The following is a 17,229-nucleotide window of genomic DNA, read 5'->3' as shown; positions in this document are numbered from 1 at the left end:
AGGCTCCTGCCTCCAGTGCTGCGGAGACGTGCTCCTCGGGGGGGGGGGGGGGGGGGGGGAAGGCAGAAAGGGAGGAGAGAGCACCCTGCGACAAAGAAACAAAACACACGTGTTAATTTCAAAACATCGTGGCTTTTTTTCCTCCCACGATTTCCCCTCCTGATGGCTGGTGCGCGGGTGGGCAGCTGAGGCAGCCCCGGGACCGTGTGCGTAGCCCCGGCCGGGGCCGCTGAGCTCCCATACGGCTTTTTTTTTTTTTAATTTTATTTTTATTTTGGCTTTATTTTTAGGCACCGGGAGCGGCTGAGGCCACACAGCCGCCGAAATGAGCGAGCCTCGTTGTGCTCAGCAGCTGAGCTCTGCTGCAGGCTCTGCGGCTGCGGTTCCCTCAGCGAAGGCTTTGAGGTTCTCCGACTCGTGTTAGGCGATGCATTCCTGCACCATTCGCATCGAATGGGGAGGCTTGACGCGGAAAAAAAAGCAAAAAAAAACACCAAACAATAGGCTTAAAACCTTTGCAGCCCTTCCTCCCCTCAGCGCTCCCCTTCCTTCCCCTCGCCGTTCCCTCACGGACCGCGCTCTCCGCGCCCAGCCCGCCGCTTTCTCCACAGCCTAAACTGAAACAAAACGCACAGCCCTCGAAGCCGGGACCAGCAAGGAGGGCTCAGCACCCGTCCCTGCGGAGCTCGGAGCCCGATGGTGCCCGGCAGGACGGCGAGGGGCCGAGCCGCCGCCTCATGGCGGTTGGCGAAGCCGCCCTCAGGCCGCAGGCGCCGGGAGGACGGCGGTTGAGGGGCGGTTGGCGGCGGCTCCTCGGGCGGCCGGGCAGGGTTGGAGCTGCCCGGGGGGAGCCTTCGGTCCCCTCAGCGCTAGGGTGGGCTGAAGGGGCGGCGGGGACCCTCCTGGACCGAGCCCGGGGGTTCCTCGACCCCTCTCCGTCTCTCCACCTTGGGGCTCTCCCCGGCTCTCCTCAGCCGGAGCCCGTCTCTCGGCATCCCCCGGGGGTCCCGGAGCGGGGGCTGCTGTGAGGGGGCTGCGGGCGAGCAGGCAGCCCGGAGCCCCCCCGGGTGCTGGCAGGTGAAATCCCTCCCGTGAGCAGCGGTGTCTGGAGCTGGGGGTGCTCGGAGCTGGAGCCTTGAGTCTTCGTGGTACTGGAGTTACAGAATCTGTATTACGTTTATGTATTGCTATTATTGCTTTTTTTTTTTATGGCTGTAATTGATAATTTTTACGGGTTTTACGGTTTAGTGTTTGAAAAAGGTGTTGGTAACTGGTTAGGCGCGCTGTAGGCATGTCAGGATCAGGATTGGCCCCAGAGGAGCCTCGGACCTCCAGTCCTCCCAGCACAGCTAGCGCTCCCCAGCCCGCTCCGGCTGCTGGCGGACCTGGAGGCCCAAGCGACGTTGCCTTCAGTGAGCAAAACCTTAGCTTCACCACCACAGAACTCAGCCTGGTGGAGATGACGGAAATAGAGTACACCCAGCTCCAGCACATACTTTACTCACACGCGGAGGAGGGACAAGCTGCTGAAGGTGAAGTAGAAGCCAGGGTCAGTTCTGCTTTCTTAGCTGGCAGCTCCGCAGAGCCCCCTCTGCCCCAGGCCTCGGCGAACCCCAGTCAGGATGGGTGTTCCTCAAACAGCTCTGGGAGCCAGGCGGTTTTCCCGGTTATCTGCCAGTCAGCATTACCTCCCGACGGCAATTTGCTAAGTTCAAACCCATGTGTGGGCCACGTTGACTTCCAGGAGCTCAGAATGATGTTACTCAGTGAGTCCAACCCCCCTGCGAACCAAGCAGATAAAACGCCCAAGGGTAGTAGCTCTGTAGAAGTCGCAGGACACAGTTTAGTAAAGGTTAAACATGGTGACAGTTCTGTTGGGACGAATAAAGAAAACATTCCTGTCGAAAATTCGGCACTGCCATCAGAGTCTAGATCTAAATCTGCAGTCAGAGTTCGATTGGAAGACAGATTCAACAGCATCCAGACAGAAAACCCCAGATGCCAAGAACCCCAAGAATCTGGAGTAACTCTTAACAAGTGTGTTGTAATTAATTTTAGCTTATGTTGTTAAGATACGTATTTTCATAGAGTTCAAAACTATTTTTCTAACTAAAAGTACTTCAGTACTTCTTTAATACATGAGCTGATGAGTTGGGCTTTTGTAAACTGTGCCAGTCGCACGTGGCTGCAACTCCACTGACCTCTGGCTACTTCCTTCCCTATATTGCATAAATGGCACAGAATGTGGTTACAAAATTAGTTAATTTACAACTTTATTCTTGATAGCAACACGTAACATAAATAGAGGCGAGAGAAGAACATTACCTACTTTAACTTGCACCTTGTTGAAAGCAAGGTAGCTTTTGATCCTAATAAAACATGAGGAGAAGTTGGTTGTTATAATTAATGATATAACTTGGAGGCCTGACTGTGAAGAAAAATTTCCAGCAATAATACTGCCCTGTAACTGTATTAGCGTGCTGATAAAGTGTTTTATTGAGCCATAAATCAGAATAAGATACCTTGCACAGAATAAAATGCCTTGTCAGCTGATTTTATTTTTTTTGTCGGTGAGGTAGGAGATACAACAGCAGTAATGATTTCTTTTTACAGTAAATGGAAGTGGTTTCTTGGTGATAGTTACTAGACTGTGTGTAGCTATAAATTTTTCTATGCACCTTGTTTTTTCAAGTAATCAGTCTTGCATGTTTTTTTTTTTTTTTAAGTTTAGTAACATTGATTCAACAGTCAACAGAACTGATAGGTGTTCCTCTTCATCAGCATCAAAACAAGTGTGCTACATTGGTGAACAATAAGACCGTACCTACCACACCTTCTTTACAGTTCACATATCCATTGCTTACGATGAACACGTGTTCTGCTTCTGGGAGTGCTAATCCTTCACAAGTACAGGTAGGTAGATAATATATTCTGCACTGGTTGTACTCTCCTGATTTCCAATGCTAATAGTGTTAATCTTTTGAATGTCATAGACTTCTAAAGTCTTGTGTTAAAGTGTGCCTTGGTTTCAATAGGCACGAGTAGTATGATCTATAATTTAATTCATTTATTAATGTGTTAATCTGTAATGCTATCTAAAGTAATTCAAGCCATTGTGTGGTAGTGTCATTTGTAAGTGTGCATCAGATATTAATCAGTAGGCCATTAGATTTCTTAAGAGAAAAATTTTATTTTAGTATATTGGCTTCACTTATTCAAGAGGAGATGTTTAAAAAGTACATTTTTTTCTAATAAAAAAATAGAAAAATACTTTTTTTTTTTTCCCCAAACTCACAGTAAGCTCTGAAGCAAGAATGACAGTATGGCACTCAGGAAATCTCAGAGTTGTATTAAAAAAAAATAAATCATTCTGTTAAAATCCCATGCAGAAGTAATTGAGATTTCTCATACACCATTGAATCAGGAAGCTAAAACTTAAGAAATTCACATGAATATATCAAAATTGTCTCCTTTTTATGTAATCCTCTAAGTATTTCATTTTTGGTTTTCACAGACCTCTGGAACGTCTTGCACTATCTTGGAAGCTGCCAAACATCAGGACCTTGGGATACCCAGAACGTTTTCTTTCTGTTACCATCAGGAAATTGAATCCGCAAAGCAGACAGTAGGTGCTATGAATAAAGCTTTGCCTGAGGAAGTTTGGATTAAAGTTGAAGGTAAAACATTTGTCTTCTTTATACTTAGGTCTCTCTGTCCTCCAAATCTGTATTTTTTTTTCCCCGAATTTGTGTATTTTCCACATTTAGTATGATTGTAGTTATTCACATGTGGTGTGGTCTTTGTCTGAGATGTACTATAGGCAATATGGAACTAGATTTCTCCCCACCCAGAAGAGTTCAATACCTGTAATTTTAGCTATACTTCCAAAATTGTTTAGCACTCCTAGCTTGAAATGAGAAAACTTGAGGCTCTAAAGTATCTCTGAAAGGCTTGGCCTAGAGTAAGTAAGATTCTTTCTACATTTTTGGCCCCAAAGTTGATATAGCAGATCCAGTTACCCAACTGAAGAACAGTTAAATGACTTCCTCAGGTGCTAATCCAAAGGCAGGCATGATCTCAGGGGTTGTCTGAGAAAACAGAAGCAAGGTGGATTTTGGAACAGCAGGCAGTGCCTTGGGGCGTAGGACACGTGTTACTATAAGAGGCAGTGTAGGTTAGCCATAAAGCTTCAGAGATTATTCCACATAAAACAAAAAAATAAATCTTCAATGATCAATATTTTCCATGATCAATAGGAGGGTTTTCAATGGGGTCTTTTCCTCTTTGTTTTGCAAAGAAGACACATTATGCAAGCAAGCGATAAGCAAAAGAAGTTGCAGCCGAGTAAGCCCGTTGGAAGCAAACGTAGATCGCAAGCCTCTTAGTGACATTCAAAATATGTGTGATAGCCAGAGCACTGTGCCTGCACAGGGCTCCTGGCAGTCAGCACAGTCCAATCCAAGCGTGCAGGTGCAGAGTGGTACACAGGAAGGAGTTGCTCAGCGAAGAGAAAGACATAACCGCATGGAGAGAGACAGAAGGTAATTTCTATGAGGAGCTGCAATACAAAGTTTTTGAAGCCTAAAATACTGATACTGTAACACTCCCATCTTTATCCAGAGGTAGAGGTAAATCTGACACATTTGTTTTACTCAAAATGCAAGTGGTGAGGGTTTGGTGTCAGAGGAAAAAAAATTATGTTTAATTGTGGGCTGCTTTGTTGTTTTTTTTGCTCTATAAACAAAAAGGGTATTTTAAAACATTTAACCAGCTCTAGAAAGATAAGGAAACTAACATGCACATAACGTGACTAATTTACAAATGTAAAGTTTGTAGTGAACAAAAGATAGCTAGATTAAAATAGAACGAAATGCAGTCCCCAAAGTTCGTGGCTTGAGCAGATGCGAGTAGTCTTCCTTCTTTATTTTTAATTTTTTTTCCTTCCTTCTCTCCCATCTGGATGATAACCTTTTGTATTCGTCTTTAGGCGCAGGATCCGGATTTGCTGTGATGAACTGAATCTGCTGGTTCCATTCTGTACTGCTGATACTGATAAAGCAACAACATTACAATGGACAACGGCATTTCTCAAGTACATTCAGGAAAAGCACGGCGATTCGCTGAAACAGGTTTGAATCTAATTTCAGTTTTGTTATTGATAGAACTGTGAAGCATTTTAAAGTTATTGTAATATAGCTCATAGTATATGGGATGCTTCTGCTGGATGCTATTTGTGAAGGATCATTGAGCACTCCTTTTTGGTTTGTTTTTGACCAGCTGCCCTCAGAACAGTTTCAGTTCAGTAGTATGGTGTCTAGACTGTCCTCAGGGTTTTCAAATTTGATTATTTTTTAGCTAGGAATTGTGCTGTCTGGACGTTGTAGAATTAGGGTCTTGAGTCCTTTCTTTTTTTCGCCCCTCCCTTTTTCTCTATTCCCCTTTTGTTCACAGAGGTATCATCTAGCTAGCTTGCATGACCAGGTAGCTACGTGGTGGGGTTCGGGAGCTGAATACCCATGGTATCTCAGAATGGATGAGAGTAGGAAAGGGTTATATGCACTGTTAGATTTCATGTTCCTACTGCAGTACTTGCAGCCCATGAGTAATTCTGCCTCTGCCAAGTATCTTAAGAGAGTAGCTGGAGTGTGTATAGGAAAACCTTGTCAAGATACTGGCATAGCTGCTCAGCAAAGAAGGTGTATCTGGGTCTTTTCAAGACACTAGTGAAACAAAAGCATACGTCTCAAGTAAATACTTTATGTTAAGCATAATTATTTTTTATTATTTTGATTTTTAGGAATTTGAGACTGTGTTCTGTGGTAAAACAGGCAGGAGACTAAAAATAGCAAGTTCAGACTCGTTTGTAACGTGTCCACTGCAGGAAAACATGCATGGCTATGAAGACCAAGTAGCTTGAACTGACTGCCTTGAACTGTATGGAAAGCGTGGATAAATAAGTGACCCCCCCCCCCCTTTTTTTTTTCCTGTTTACATGCTGGGATTCATCTGATTGTGATGAATTTGATATGCTCCAGGAGTGACTTTCAAAATATAACTTGTAAAAATGCATAAATAGAGCTTAACAGAAAACAGTCTTCATTCAAAATGGAAATGAAAATTGACTGCCAGCAATATAAATCAGTGTTCTGTTAAAGGGGCTTTGGGACTAGAGGCAATAAGAAATTGTCGTGATGCCTTATTTTTCTCTTTTTGCTCTTTTTCTGTTTGTGGTTGTGCTCTTCTTCCTTTATTTTTTTTAAGGTGATACAGTACAGTTAGGACTTGTAGAACATCAGCCTATTCTGTTATTTTAATGACTAGAGGCAAATGTATTCTTTAAATGTAAAAAGGAATTAAAGGTACCATATTAAATGCTCTTTTTTTTTTTTTGATTAAAAGTTTAAAAGTTATGTTTGTTAATCGAGTAAGTGCATAGTTACAACTGTGCTGCTATTATGGGGTTTATGTTTGCCATGCATAATTTAACATTCATCACTCCAAAGAGTAATGTAAAGCTATTACTATTGTTTTTATAGTGGTGCATTACTTTAATGACTCTCACACAACTGCCCAGCAGTTTCTTGTACTGGTAAGTCCAAAAATGGCACATTGTAACCAACAGATTATTAAATGCACAAACTATTTTAGTATTTAAAGATTAATATGTCTCTATTGTTCATAAGCTTCAGCATTTAGGGCAGAGATAGACTATTGTGTGAGCTGAAAGTGGCTTTATTAATTTTGGTGATAATAGATGATGCCAGCAGGTTTTAAAGTACAAAAAGATCTCAAAATAAAAACTATTTTAAATCACGGATATTGACAATTTTGCAGCAATTTATTTCCAAACAGTCCTAGTAAAACCAGTTTTGGAATGTAGAGTTCATCTGAGCATTTGATGTGTATAACGACACTTATAACAGCACAAAGAAAAGGTTAAAAAAAAATCTCCTTTTATTTTTACAACAGTTCATACAGTTGTTTTTTTTTTGGCTGAACTTTAGAAGAGCATCCTTTCTTATTTGGGGTTTTATTCACAATTACTGTGCAAATAGCTTACGTAGAGGTCGTGAAAATGCTGTTACTTAACTTCCTTTATTATCATATGGAAACGTACAAAAGCTCTCCCCTGTAAGTTAAAATATATACATTGCACCTTTTGCAGAATTTGACTGCAAGGGCTTAGTATTTACTAGTATTTGCTATGTGAGATGCAGTCTGAAAACAGACAGCATATCCATAAGCTATGTTCTTTGCCCAGAATATTAAGATATTCAAATACTGGCTATTTAAATGCCTAACTGCCACTGAGGTAAGTAGCAGTCAGGTGCCTGAATACCTTAATGGTGCAGACATAGTGCACAAACCTGCGTAACTGAAGTCAGTAGGAGCAGCACCAATAATTCAATTGCCAAGGCTCAAACTTTTATACAGAAAAGCCGTGATCTTTAGGACAGCTAGGGAGATGATGGTGGAAAGGAATGCTTCCTCTCGCAGGTCTCTTCAGCAAAGGGAGAAAGGGAAGGTGAAGTTGTTTAGCAATAAAAAATCTGGAAAATAATCGGGGGAGGAAAAAATACTCATAAAGCATCTTTAATTACAGTTGTCATCTGATGCTTTCTTTTTCATAGAACTGAATGACTGTGTCAAAGTCTCCACTTAATATAATAGAAGGAACGTCTGTCCATTTATCACTAGGAAGATTCTGTTTTCTTACAATGCACTCTTTATTTAAATATTCAGTCACTTCTCCACTTCTTGTACCGTTTTATGATTTTTTGGAAGTTGATGCTCCAACAGCTCCCATGCAAGCCGATGTGTCACATATTCCTGGAGTTCCCTGAGCCCCAATAGCACCAGGAATACCAGGATCCCCTGGAAGACCGGGTTCACCCTGAGCACCGTCACGACCATTTTTACTAATTCCAGGTACACCAGGAAGTCCTAAACAAGAAGGGGAAAAACATTAAATGAAATATTTCCTGCCTTTCATCTTAAAAATATATATATACATATATAACTATATAAACTTATATATACATATGTAAAAGTAGTATAAATATATATTACTTTTAGAGTTCTTAATATACTTTGAGTGTCTGTTTATCAGACTTGTTACAGCCTGTTGAGTGCAAGGTGTTGAATAAATTTGGCCTGAATCCGGAGTACACGTGTTGGATTTTTTCAGGGTATCTTTTGGTTTACTGGAATTACCTGAGTACAGCTGAAGGCAGATGTTTAGCATTGCACTTTTGTCACTGCATGTGTCCATTTTGACTTTTGCTGACCAGTGTGTTTACCTTAGTGTGTGACTTCATGAATGACAATGGTTAATTTGTAATCAGAATTATTTTGCAGGGTCTCTGAAAAGTTAGCTCAAGGGATGCTCCCTCTGTGTGAGCTCACAGCTTGCTGACTGTGCCAATAGGAGCACTCGTGTCTACCCCTACTTCCCAGTCCCTAGCAGGAGGCAGTGGTATTTTGCTGCTTCAGTTCATTGCACTTCTCTAAGTCTAATCATAATTAAGACTCTGAATAAGGGAAGGAGAGTAGTGAGTGATGATACAGAACCTCCTTGGTACTACAGATAAGTAACTTCCTGTATACCTGTGTCTAATTTCAAAAATTGTCTTAGGGTGAAATACATTTTATTTATTGGCAAAAACAATTTTTGCTTTGGGCAAACTTGAGCTATTCTTTTTTTTTGACAAGTTATTTCTATAACAAGAAGCTACTGAAACTTTTGTCAATACTGTAAAATAAGATTCTGTTTCCTCGAAGGACAGCTATATGAACAGATGATCTATAAACCTGCATTCTCATCTTAATTGCGATAAAGAAATGGTGCCTGACTGTTTTCCTTAATTGCATCTATTATTCTTATACTACATCTTACATTTCATGAATAGGACAAATGCTCTCAATATCTGATATATAAAAAATAGCATCTTTTTACTCGCTTTGGAAAAGATGATATTTATGTATTAATGCAATTATTCTATGGAAAAATCCGAGAGAAATGAATATATATATTCTGTTTTTATGAAAGTATACGGATGCAGAGCCTGGTTTTGGTGCTTGTAACTTATTCATTGCGAAGATGTAATCACAATTAGAAAACCTGCTTTAATAGGCAAGCAAAATAAAAAATATACTTTCAAACTTTCTAACAGGTATTCATTAATTTGCAGAAATGAATCTTTGAGTCCTCTGGTAAAGGATTTATGGGATTATAGCCAAATACAGAGCAGTAACACCACTGTACTCTACAGCTGTAGACTAAGAAGTTATTTTTATTTCTGGCAAAATGAAGTAACGTCCCTGATTTCTCTGCAGAACTTGTTTAAGCCAGAGACATGAATTCAGTTTTGCAGGACTATAGCTGCTAGTCCTGCATGCAGTTTTCACTGCAGGAAGTCTGTATCAGAGCATTGCAAAGACAAATGTCCCTCTAGACCCAGCGTGCAGGAAACAGGCAGCAGGAATGGTTCTAATCTGAAGCCAGAACCTCGCTGGTGTTACACACCTTTAAACCAGATGATAAGTAGTATATCAGCTAAGTGATTATTTTGTATGAAGTACCACTGACAATAATAACCTGCTGACACTGGTAACCACTTGAGAGTAGTTCTGAAAGGTCCTGACCTTCAAATCTATAAAAGCTCCTGACCTTTCACAGCCATTAGTGGAAGGACCCAAGAACAAATGAGGAGTCTGGTTGTCCCAGCTGCCTTTTTTCTTAAACATTCTCCAAAACATTTAGGACTAGATGGGAATGGTGCAGAGAGGGGATGTACTAGTTAAATTCCACTGTTCAAATTGTGTGCACCTGCTGTACCCAGAGGAAAACAACCCTACTGTAACCATTACATGGACAAAGGGACTACAACATAGTGCCAAAAACATGCAGACCTGTTCTTTTGCCTTTACTTTAGTTACGGTTCATTAAATTATTTGCACAGCCTTACCTTGAAGACCTTGATCGCCGTCGGGTCCATCGATACCTTGTCCAACAGGTCCTTTATCTCCCTTTTCACCAGTGTCACCTTTAATCACAAACAGACAATTTCAGCAAAGAGTTGTATACAGCAGCCAGATCTGAGGACAGGGAGGGAAAAGATTAAGAGGAACTCAAAATCCTCATGATATTGCTAAGATCTCTGCTTGCATTGCATTCTAAATGATGCAAGCAGAACTCAGGCTGCCTAAGACCTGATCCATTCCTCTCCACTGCTGCAATCAGTACAAGTTTGTCATTTTGTTTCAATGGGTGTGAAAGAGAAAGGGCTTGGTTCAGCCTCGCTTACCTCTGGGACCAGGATCCCCGAGCTCTCCTGTTGGCCCCCTGTAGCCAGGAGGCCCACGAGCACCAGGATGCCCAACGCTTCCCGTAGCCCCAGGAGGACCGGGGGGCCCAGCCGGGCCAGGCCGACCCGTCATTCCTGGAGACAAGGGCTTCCTCAGGTTAGCAGCTAACTGGGCAATTTGATCTGAAAAAGGAAAAAAAAAACAACAAACACCTAGATTAAAAACTGCATGTCCAACATTTTCACCCTTTGCTCAGCTAATTATCATTTACCCTCAAATGTGCTTAACTGAGGGAGCAGTTGAGAACTGGGTATCTGGCAACAAAGCAGAGCTGCACGCTTGTGCAGATCTTGCCCCCTGCCACTCCTCCACACTTGGAGCTTCTGGCAGGAAGCAACTAAACACTGCAGAATCTGTCCTGTCAGCTCATCCGTAACATTTTAATATCCACTGAGGGAGATTTTGGTCAGAAATCTCTCGGTGTTTTAAGCCATTAGTATTTTCCTGGTTCCTAAACCACTTCAAAAGATAATGAATATTCTGGGAAACAAAAAACAAATTTTCTGAAACAAGCAATGCTGAATGTAACCTCTAAAAGAAATACATTAAGTTCAAAGAAAGAAGGCCTCTTCTTGGGAGCTTGCACCTGCCTGGTGCCTGCTCCAGGGCAGCACAGTGGAGCCAGGGAGAGGCGAGCTGGAAGGAGGAGGTGGGAGCTGAAGTGTAGAACGATGCAGGCTGGGGGACACTCCTGCCCACATGTGCTGCCAGCTCTGTCAAAGATTCTTTCAGCATGCTTTGCGTGTTGCCCTGATGAATCATTTAAAAAATACTAACTCAGAATAATGAGACAACCCAGACAAATGTTGACCCTCTGAATAATTTCTCTCCATTAAACATCAGCACATTTTTCCTAATTAAAGTAGAAAAAATAACAGATCTCAGCAGCTGTCTTATGTTTGGGATCTCCTCATCTTCAGCTAAATATGGTAATTGAAGTGAGTTTTCTCCCAGTAATACTCACCATTTATCATCTCCCCACAGAGTTCTCTTATATGTTGTTCACTGGCCTCTTTGCCCTGCAATTAACAGAAGAATGTTGCCTTATAAAAAGCACATTGTTGATAATTATCACTGCCAGAAGCTTCAGGACATGAAACTCATTTCCAGCAGCTCAATAAGAAGTGTAGGATCCTGCATGAAGATGAGTTTTTGTTCCTCCTCTTCAAAAGATGATGGCTTCAATTTAGGAGCTTTGTCACAACATTAATGGCAGAAATTAATTTTAACGTTTAAGGCCAGATACTTAATTTGAGGCTTATTTGGCCTTTCCTGAGTAATTAAACATGCTCTGGACTGAGACAGAAGCCTAACATTTGAAGTACTGGTTAGGAATTATGTATTTAAACTTCTAATTCACTTTTGCAATGACCACTGTGACTTACAGCCCCTTCCAATGGATGCAAATAACACAAAACAATACTTACAGGAGGCCCAGGTTTTCCTGTGATGCCAGGAACGCCTTGCTCCCCCTGATGGCCCATGGGCCCTGGGTGTCCTGGAATCCCTGGAACTCCAGCTGTCCCGTTGGGTCCCTGGACACCTTTGGGACCAAGTTCTCCCCTTTTTCCTGGCTGTAATAAAGAAGAAGAAGAAAATTAAACAACACAACATGAGACATGGTCCATTATTTTCTCATGGGGATTCTCATTTCTCAAATGGGGATTTCTCATGGGGATTGAAGCCTTTCTTCAAGTCTCTCTAACTGATCAGGCTGACCACGTGTGTTTAGAAGATAGTTTGTGGAGATACATCATGGAAAGGTACAGTAACCACATTTATAAACAAATGTTACTGGGCACAAGTAGTCAAGGCCTGATACATACCTCTCCTTTTTGGCCGGGGGGACCATAGGGACCCTGTTAGAAAGGAAAGGGAGATATGAAAGAACAATCCTGCAGAAAACACGCATCCAAAGTCAAATCTCCCGCTCTGCAAGATGCAGGAAGCAGTGATGATGATACACATGTGTTGGTCCCTAGCAAAGGGGCCAGGAGGCCTGATCTAGCCCTTACACGACTGGACCCGGCACCCCAACACTAACAGGCTGCGCCGGGTGGCAGCGCTGAAGGCAGCCTGGCCACTTTTCGAGATGGACAAAACCTCCCAGGGACAGAGCAGTGCCCACGGCGCCCTGCTGCTCTGAGGATCAAAACGACAAAAAGTGCTGACGTGCCACAGCTCGGCAAAGGCCACACCGTCTGGTTACCCAGCCAGTTCCTCCTGAAGGGACCAGGGGAGCTGACACGTGCCCAGAATATTATGGCTGGAAAAATCATAAAATCATAGAATATCCCGAGTTGGAAGGGACCCACAGGGTTGGGTTGCCTTCTTTTTGCAGTCAGTGGTCTGATGATGGTGGTTGGAGCTCTTGGATGGTTAATTCTAACTGATCTTATTGGTTCTTGATCCGTGGTTCTCCAGACCCCTCTATTACTTGAGAATTCAATGCGAGGACACCTACCAGTTCTCCTTTGTCACCTGGAAGGCCGTCTGCTCCAGCAATGCCCTGAAAGGGAGATAAAAGAATTAATGTGGTGACAGCAGCGCGTGCAAGTCAGGCGTCAGTGGAGGCAACGCCAACCACTGCACTCTGCTTATTACACGGCAATTAGAGCAGATGATGAACATCGTTATGGTGACTATATGGCTTTAGAGAGGAAGTTATTTCAAGACAAACAGAGGTCAGCTTGGTCTTTGCCTTAGCAACACAACAGACCTCACAGGCACTGAAGCTGGTAAACAAAACACGCAACGCTTGTTGGCAAAGCACTTGTTTTCTGCAAAAACAATGTCAGGCGTTGACGTAAGCTATACATTTGATGAAAACTGTCTCAAAAGCTCATCACTGAGATGGATCCAGCTCTGGAAGCTAAGCAGCACAAAGTAAAAGATTAAATTAGTCTATTAGCCTGCCAAGCTCCGAGGCTAGGACAAATCCTCTCCATTAGTCACAAGAACAGCCCTGGTGAAAAGCTGAGCTTCCAAACTTAACTCAGGAGGAACACTGATGCGAGGAGCTTATATACAGCGTGCCTTGTGGTTACAAAATAAACAAGAGTCCAGCATTTTTATCGCTGTATTTTCTCATGTCTCCATCAGAACAGGCTACATTTCTCTTGCCAGCACCAAAAAAATAGAACAAAAAGTTTTTTATTGGTGTCTGCTCCTGAATACTTTTGTTTGAGGGAAGGAAAAGCAGGCCGTGCTCTCAAAGGCTGCACCTCAGCTATGGTTTAAATGTCTCTGTTGACTGCAGCATGAAATTCATCACAAAGATCAGCTACACTTACCTGGTTACCTTTGGGACCAGTAACACCGGTAGGGCCCTGAGAATAAGTAAAAGATGACAAATGAGCTCAAAGTGCTTTTCTCCTCACCCTTCACACATTGACTCACACAGCAAGGGGCTGGGTAGAAGACTCCTAACTGGAAAGTAGGAGGGATCAAATCTCATTCATATTCTCAGAAATAAAGGGATCATGAGCATCCCTGTTAGCCTTGTAGCGCACTCTGCAGTCATCAGTGTGTGCTGTAGGGCAGGTCCTCAGCCTCATCCCACCCCAGCCCAGGCAGGATCCCACTGAGGCCTGGTGCTCCTCTCCTCCCCGAGTCCTCATCCTACCAGGCCCTTCCTGAAGTGTTTTGGCAATGCACTGCTCCCCCCTGCCTAGCGTGGGTTATCCACACCAACCTTTTTCATACCATCCTCCTCTGTTTCCTAAATGAAGCTAAAATTAATTCCGTGCTTTACATCATAGTCTTTTACACCCGTTTCACAAAACTAATCTTTCTTATCCATCCTGGGGCAGGAATTCTGTTTTTCTTCTGCCCTTCTGTTTTTCATCATTGTCATCTTGCTATCACAACTGAAATAGCAACTTTACAAATCTGCAAATTAAAAAGTGAGGTCCCGAATGGTGCTGGTGGGTGACTGATCTCTGCCTTCCACACTGGATGATGTGAGAAGGAAACTAAATTTACTCATGGTATGAAATGAAAGAGAACATTCATTTTATATTGAGAAAATTCATATTATGTTTTCTGGGGTTATCCTAACTTGCTGCAGCATGTTTTCCTGGGGAAAACTGTTAAAGAACTGGGGGCTTAAGAAACAATGAAGAATTACATCTTAGAGTAATTACATTTAACTTCAGAGCCAGAAATAAAGCCTAGATTTTTATTTGCTCCTGGCTCCCTTTTTTTTTTAGGCATAAAATTTTCTCTCACTGTGCTCGGAGCAGCTCTCCGGATAACAGGCAGCTCTGTGCAGGGGCCTCTGACCCTCTGAACACACATTTTTCACCACAGCAAAGCTATGAATTTGGGCAGGACCCCATGGCTCCACAATGACCCTCCTGTTTTACACTTCTAGGCTCACAGTCCCTCCGACTAAGGGGCTTTTTTAAACCTGCCCGGAGCCTGCACAGAAGGGTCTTTGTGAAATCCCCGTGGTGCCGCAGCGATCGTTTACACAGAAACTTCACCTTAAAGCTGGAGTCAAGGCTGCTGAGGAACACACAGCTACTGTTCTCCTGCAAGCCCTGAACAAATGCCATTCACTCTGCTCTGCTGGCTTCTTTTAAATGAGAATGAATTCATTTAAATAAAAAGTTGGATTTATTCTGAGGTGTGGGGCCCAGGTGTGTTGCTGTTTATAAAGAAATCTCTGGGCAAATTGTAATTTAAAAAAATCCAGAAACCCTAATCAAGCATCTGAAAAACAAAAACGCGTGAATCAGCTCTCCTGTGACCACGGTGAGATACTCTTTGGTGAAATAAGCACACAGAGCAGAAAAAACAATTGTCTTTTCTGGCTAGGACAGGATCCTAGAGTCTCTTTTAAGCAATCCATCCTGTCTAAAAATAGTGGGAGTTCCTGAGCTTAATTGGAAACAAGGACAGGAATATGAGGTGAGACAAGAGGGGACACATGAATTCTGTTCCCTGCCATCTTGGTCTGCCTTGGGCATTCAGCAGTTAAAGGGTGGGCTGGGATGCCCCCAATGGACCAGCCTTTTACCAAGTCTACTTGTGCTTGATGTAATGACGCCAGCTACATCGTGTCTGGGGCCCTGTTATGCTCTGATTTCACATCACCCACACAGGAATTAGGTACAGATATTATCTTCTCCTTACCCTGTCACCAAACTCTCCCCGAATTCCAGTTGGACCAGGAAGGCCAGGTTCCCCACTGGCACCTTTAGGACCCTGTTAGGAAAACAACAAAAAAGAGAGTTAGAGCTTAAAGTGACAGGAAACCCTGCACGTCTTGACATCCCTGAGTTCAGTAGTACCAATAAAAGGTCTGAAAGGGTTGTTTGTCTCAGTTCTCCCCTCTCCTTGATTCCCCAGGACCTAGGGACTGCTTGCATGGTTGGTACAACTTTGACTTCTGTCCCATCATGCGCCGCAACTGGTCAACCACACTGACAAGGTGCTCCAGCCTTCTGCTGGTAACTTCACACCTGTAACCCCTGATCAAGATGCTCCCAGATGCAAGCACCACGCATCATTTCTCAGCCAGTTCACAGGGGAATGGAGAGTGGTTGTGAACACTCCTTTGGAGAGGACACGAGGAAATAGAGCCCCCAGAGCAGCAGAGGGGGAAAGGAGTTCACTGAAGAAATACAGGCTGGGGGTGCCCAGGTGGAGAAGAAAGGAAGGTGTCTTCACAGAGATCAAGCTCAAGCCCTTCTTATATAAAAATACTAAATATCACTGATTCCAGCAGGCAGCTTATCTGGCCGTGTTCTTTCTACTGCACATGTTATGAAGGTGGTAACCTGGTCCTGGCAAGGTTAGACATTTCTTCCCATCAGCTGTTGCCACCAAGCAATTGCCTTGCCAGATGTTTGCAGAAAGCAGCAGCCCACCAGAACGGGATGCACGGGAAATTGCCCTGGTCAGCATACCAACCTGGAAGCCTCGGACACCAGGGGCTCCTATCGGGCCTTGGAGACCAAGCGGGCCCTGCAAAGAGAAGGATAAGCTTTGGTAAGGAGCTCATTCAGGGCCACATGTGTCAATTGTGCAGTTAAATTGGCTCACTTCTAAGAGACAGAAAGTATGCTGTGATGTACTGCAGAACACTTCCCAGTGGCGTTGCTGATACAGCCATTACAGTGGTGTTGGTGTGAACTGAAATTTATATTTTACTAAATAAAAATAATGCTGTTAGTAAAAATATGATTTTGTTACTAAATAAAAATGCTTGTCTATATATATGCTAATGATTAGGAACATACCATACTCCTGAATAGTACAGATCAGTGTCAGCAAAAGATGTAGGCACGACAGAGCACAGACAGTACACATTAAAGGGGTTCTGCTATCCCAGTGTTGTGCTTTTGGTTGATCCAGTTCTGTAAGGAACTGCTGTAAAACGGGCTGCATGCACTTAGACATGAAAAATGACAATCGCATCCACTTGCTTGGACCATTTCACAGCCATCTCTGCAGTGTGAAGGGACACAAATCAGTTCCAAACTGGCTGCTGCAGATGGAGGATCAGTCAGCACAGCACGTCCACTGTACCCAAGAACCCAACCTTCTACTGGATTGCAGCAAAGGTGTGCCCTGTGCGAAATGGCATCGGTATTTTTTCCCTGATTGTTGGTCCTACAAATTCACACTGGTGTCTGAACACCCACTGTTTCACATAATTTTTTTTTCTGGTCATTCACCAAGAGGAAGAGGAAATCCTCTTGTGATGTGTGACTCGATGTACAACCTAAACCAGTTGCCCTTATCCCTGGCTGGGTCTTGAGAACAACTGTGGTTGTAGCTGTGTACAAAAAACAGGGTTTGTCCAGAAGGAGCCCATCTGCTGGAACAGCACAGCATCATCTTCAATGAGCC

General features: G+C 43.2%; 2 protein-coding genes across 3 annotated transcripts in view; one reads left to right on the top strand and one right to left on the bottom strand.

Annotated features, from left to right (window-relative positions):
• The first annotated feature begins 669 nt into the window (after positions 1-669).
• Positions 670-7,524, top strand: TCFL5 (transcription factor like 5). Of its 2 annotated transcripts, none has more exons than XM_068700016.1 (6): positions 670-2,037; positions 2,727-2,913; positions 3,515-3,677; positions 4,301-4,541; positions 4,988-5,129; positions 5,798-7,524. In XM_068700016.1, exons 1-6 carry the CDS (start codon positions 1,292-1,294, stop codon positions 5,915-5,917), a joined length of 1,599 nt encoding a protein of 532 aa, XP_068556117.1. In that variant the 5' UTR covers positions 670-1,291; the 3' UTR covers positions 5,918-7,524. The 2 variants fall into 2 exon arrangements, with proteins under 2 accessions (XP_068556117.1, XP_068556116.1); XM_068700015.1 differs by having other exon boundaries at positions 671-2,037; positions 4,298-4,541.
• COL9A3 (collagen type IX alpha 3 chain) overlaps positions 6,818-17,229 on the bottom strand; it is a 35,949-nt gene continuing 25,537 nt past the window's right edge. Inside the window, exons 23-32 of the mRNA XM_068700014.1 lie at positions 16,288-16,341; positions 15,508-15,579; positions 13,662-13,697; positions 12,833-12,877; positions 12,195-12,227; positions 11,796-11,942; positions 11,333-11,387; positions 10,308-10,490; positions 9,969-10,046; positions 6,818-7,944 (exon numbers count right to left, since the gene is read on the bottom strand). Coding sequence (XP_068556115.1) covers positions 7,769-7,944; positions 9,969-10,046; positions 10,308-10,490; positions 11,333-11,387; positions 11,796-11,942; positions 12,195-12,227; positions 12,833-12,877; positions 13,662-13,697; positions 15,508-15,579; positions 16,288-16,341 — 879 coding nt within the window. The 3' untranslated portion in view covers positions 6,818-7,768. The remainder of the gene's footprint in view (positions 7,945-9,968; positions 10,047-10,307; positions 10,491-11,332; positions 11,388-11,795; positions 11,943-12,194; positions 12,228-12,832; positions 12,878-13,661; positions 13,698-15,507; positions 15,580-16,287; positions 16,342-17,229) is intronic.

The sequence above is a fragment of the Anas acuta genome, chromosome 16, assembly GCF_963932015.1.
Source record: "Anas acuta chromosome 16, bAnaAcu1.1, whole genome shotgun sequence".
Classification (NCBI taxonomy): Eukaryota; Metazoa; Chordata; class Aves; order Anseriformes; family Anatidae; genus Anas; species Anas acuta.
The sequence above is the reverse complement of the archived record's forward strand: the minus strand, read 5'-3'. Positions and strand labels throughout refer to the sequence as shown.

Excerpts from the sequence above, each read along its gene's own strand:
- TCFL5 (XM_068700015.1), top strand. The coding sequence starts at position 1,292 with ATGTCAGGATCAGGATTGGCCCCAGAGGAGCCTCGGACCTCCAGTCCT. Across the intron at positions 2,914-3,514 it reads CTAATCCTTCACAAGTACAG|ACCTCTGGAACGTCTTGCAC; the intron begins GTAGGTAGATAA and ends TGGTTTTCACAG. Across the intron at positions 4,542-4,987 it reads CGCATGGAGAGAGACAGAAG|GCGCAGGATCCGGATTTGCT; the intron begins GTAATTTCTATG and ends ATTCGTCTTTAG.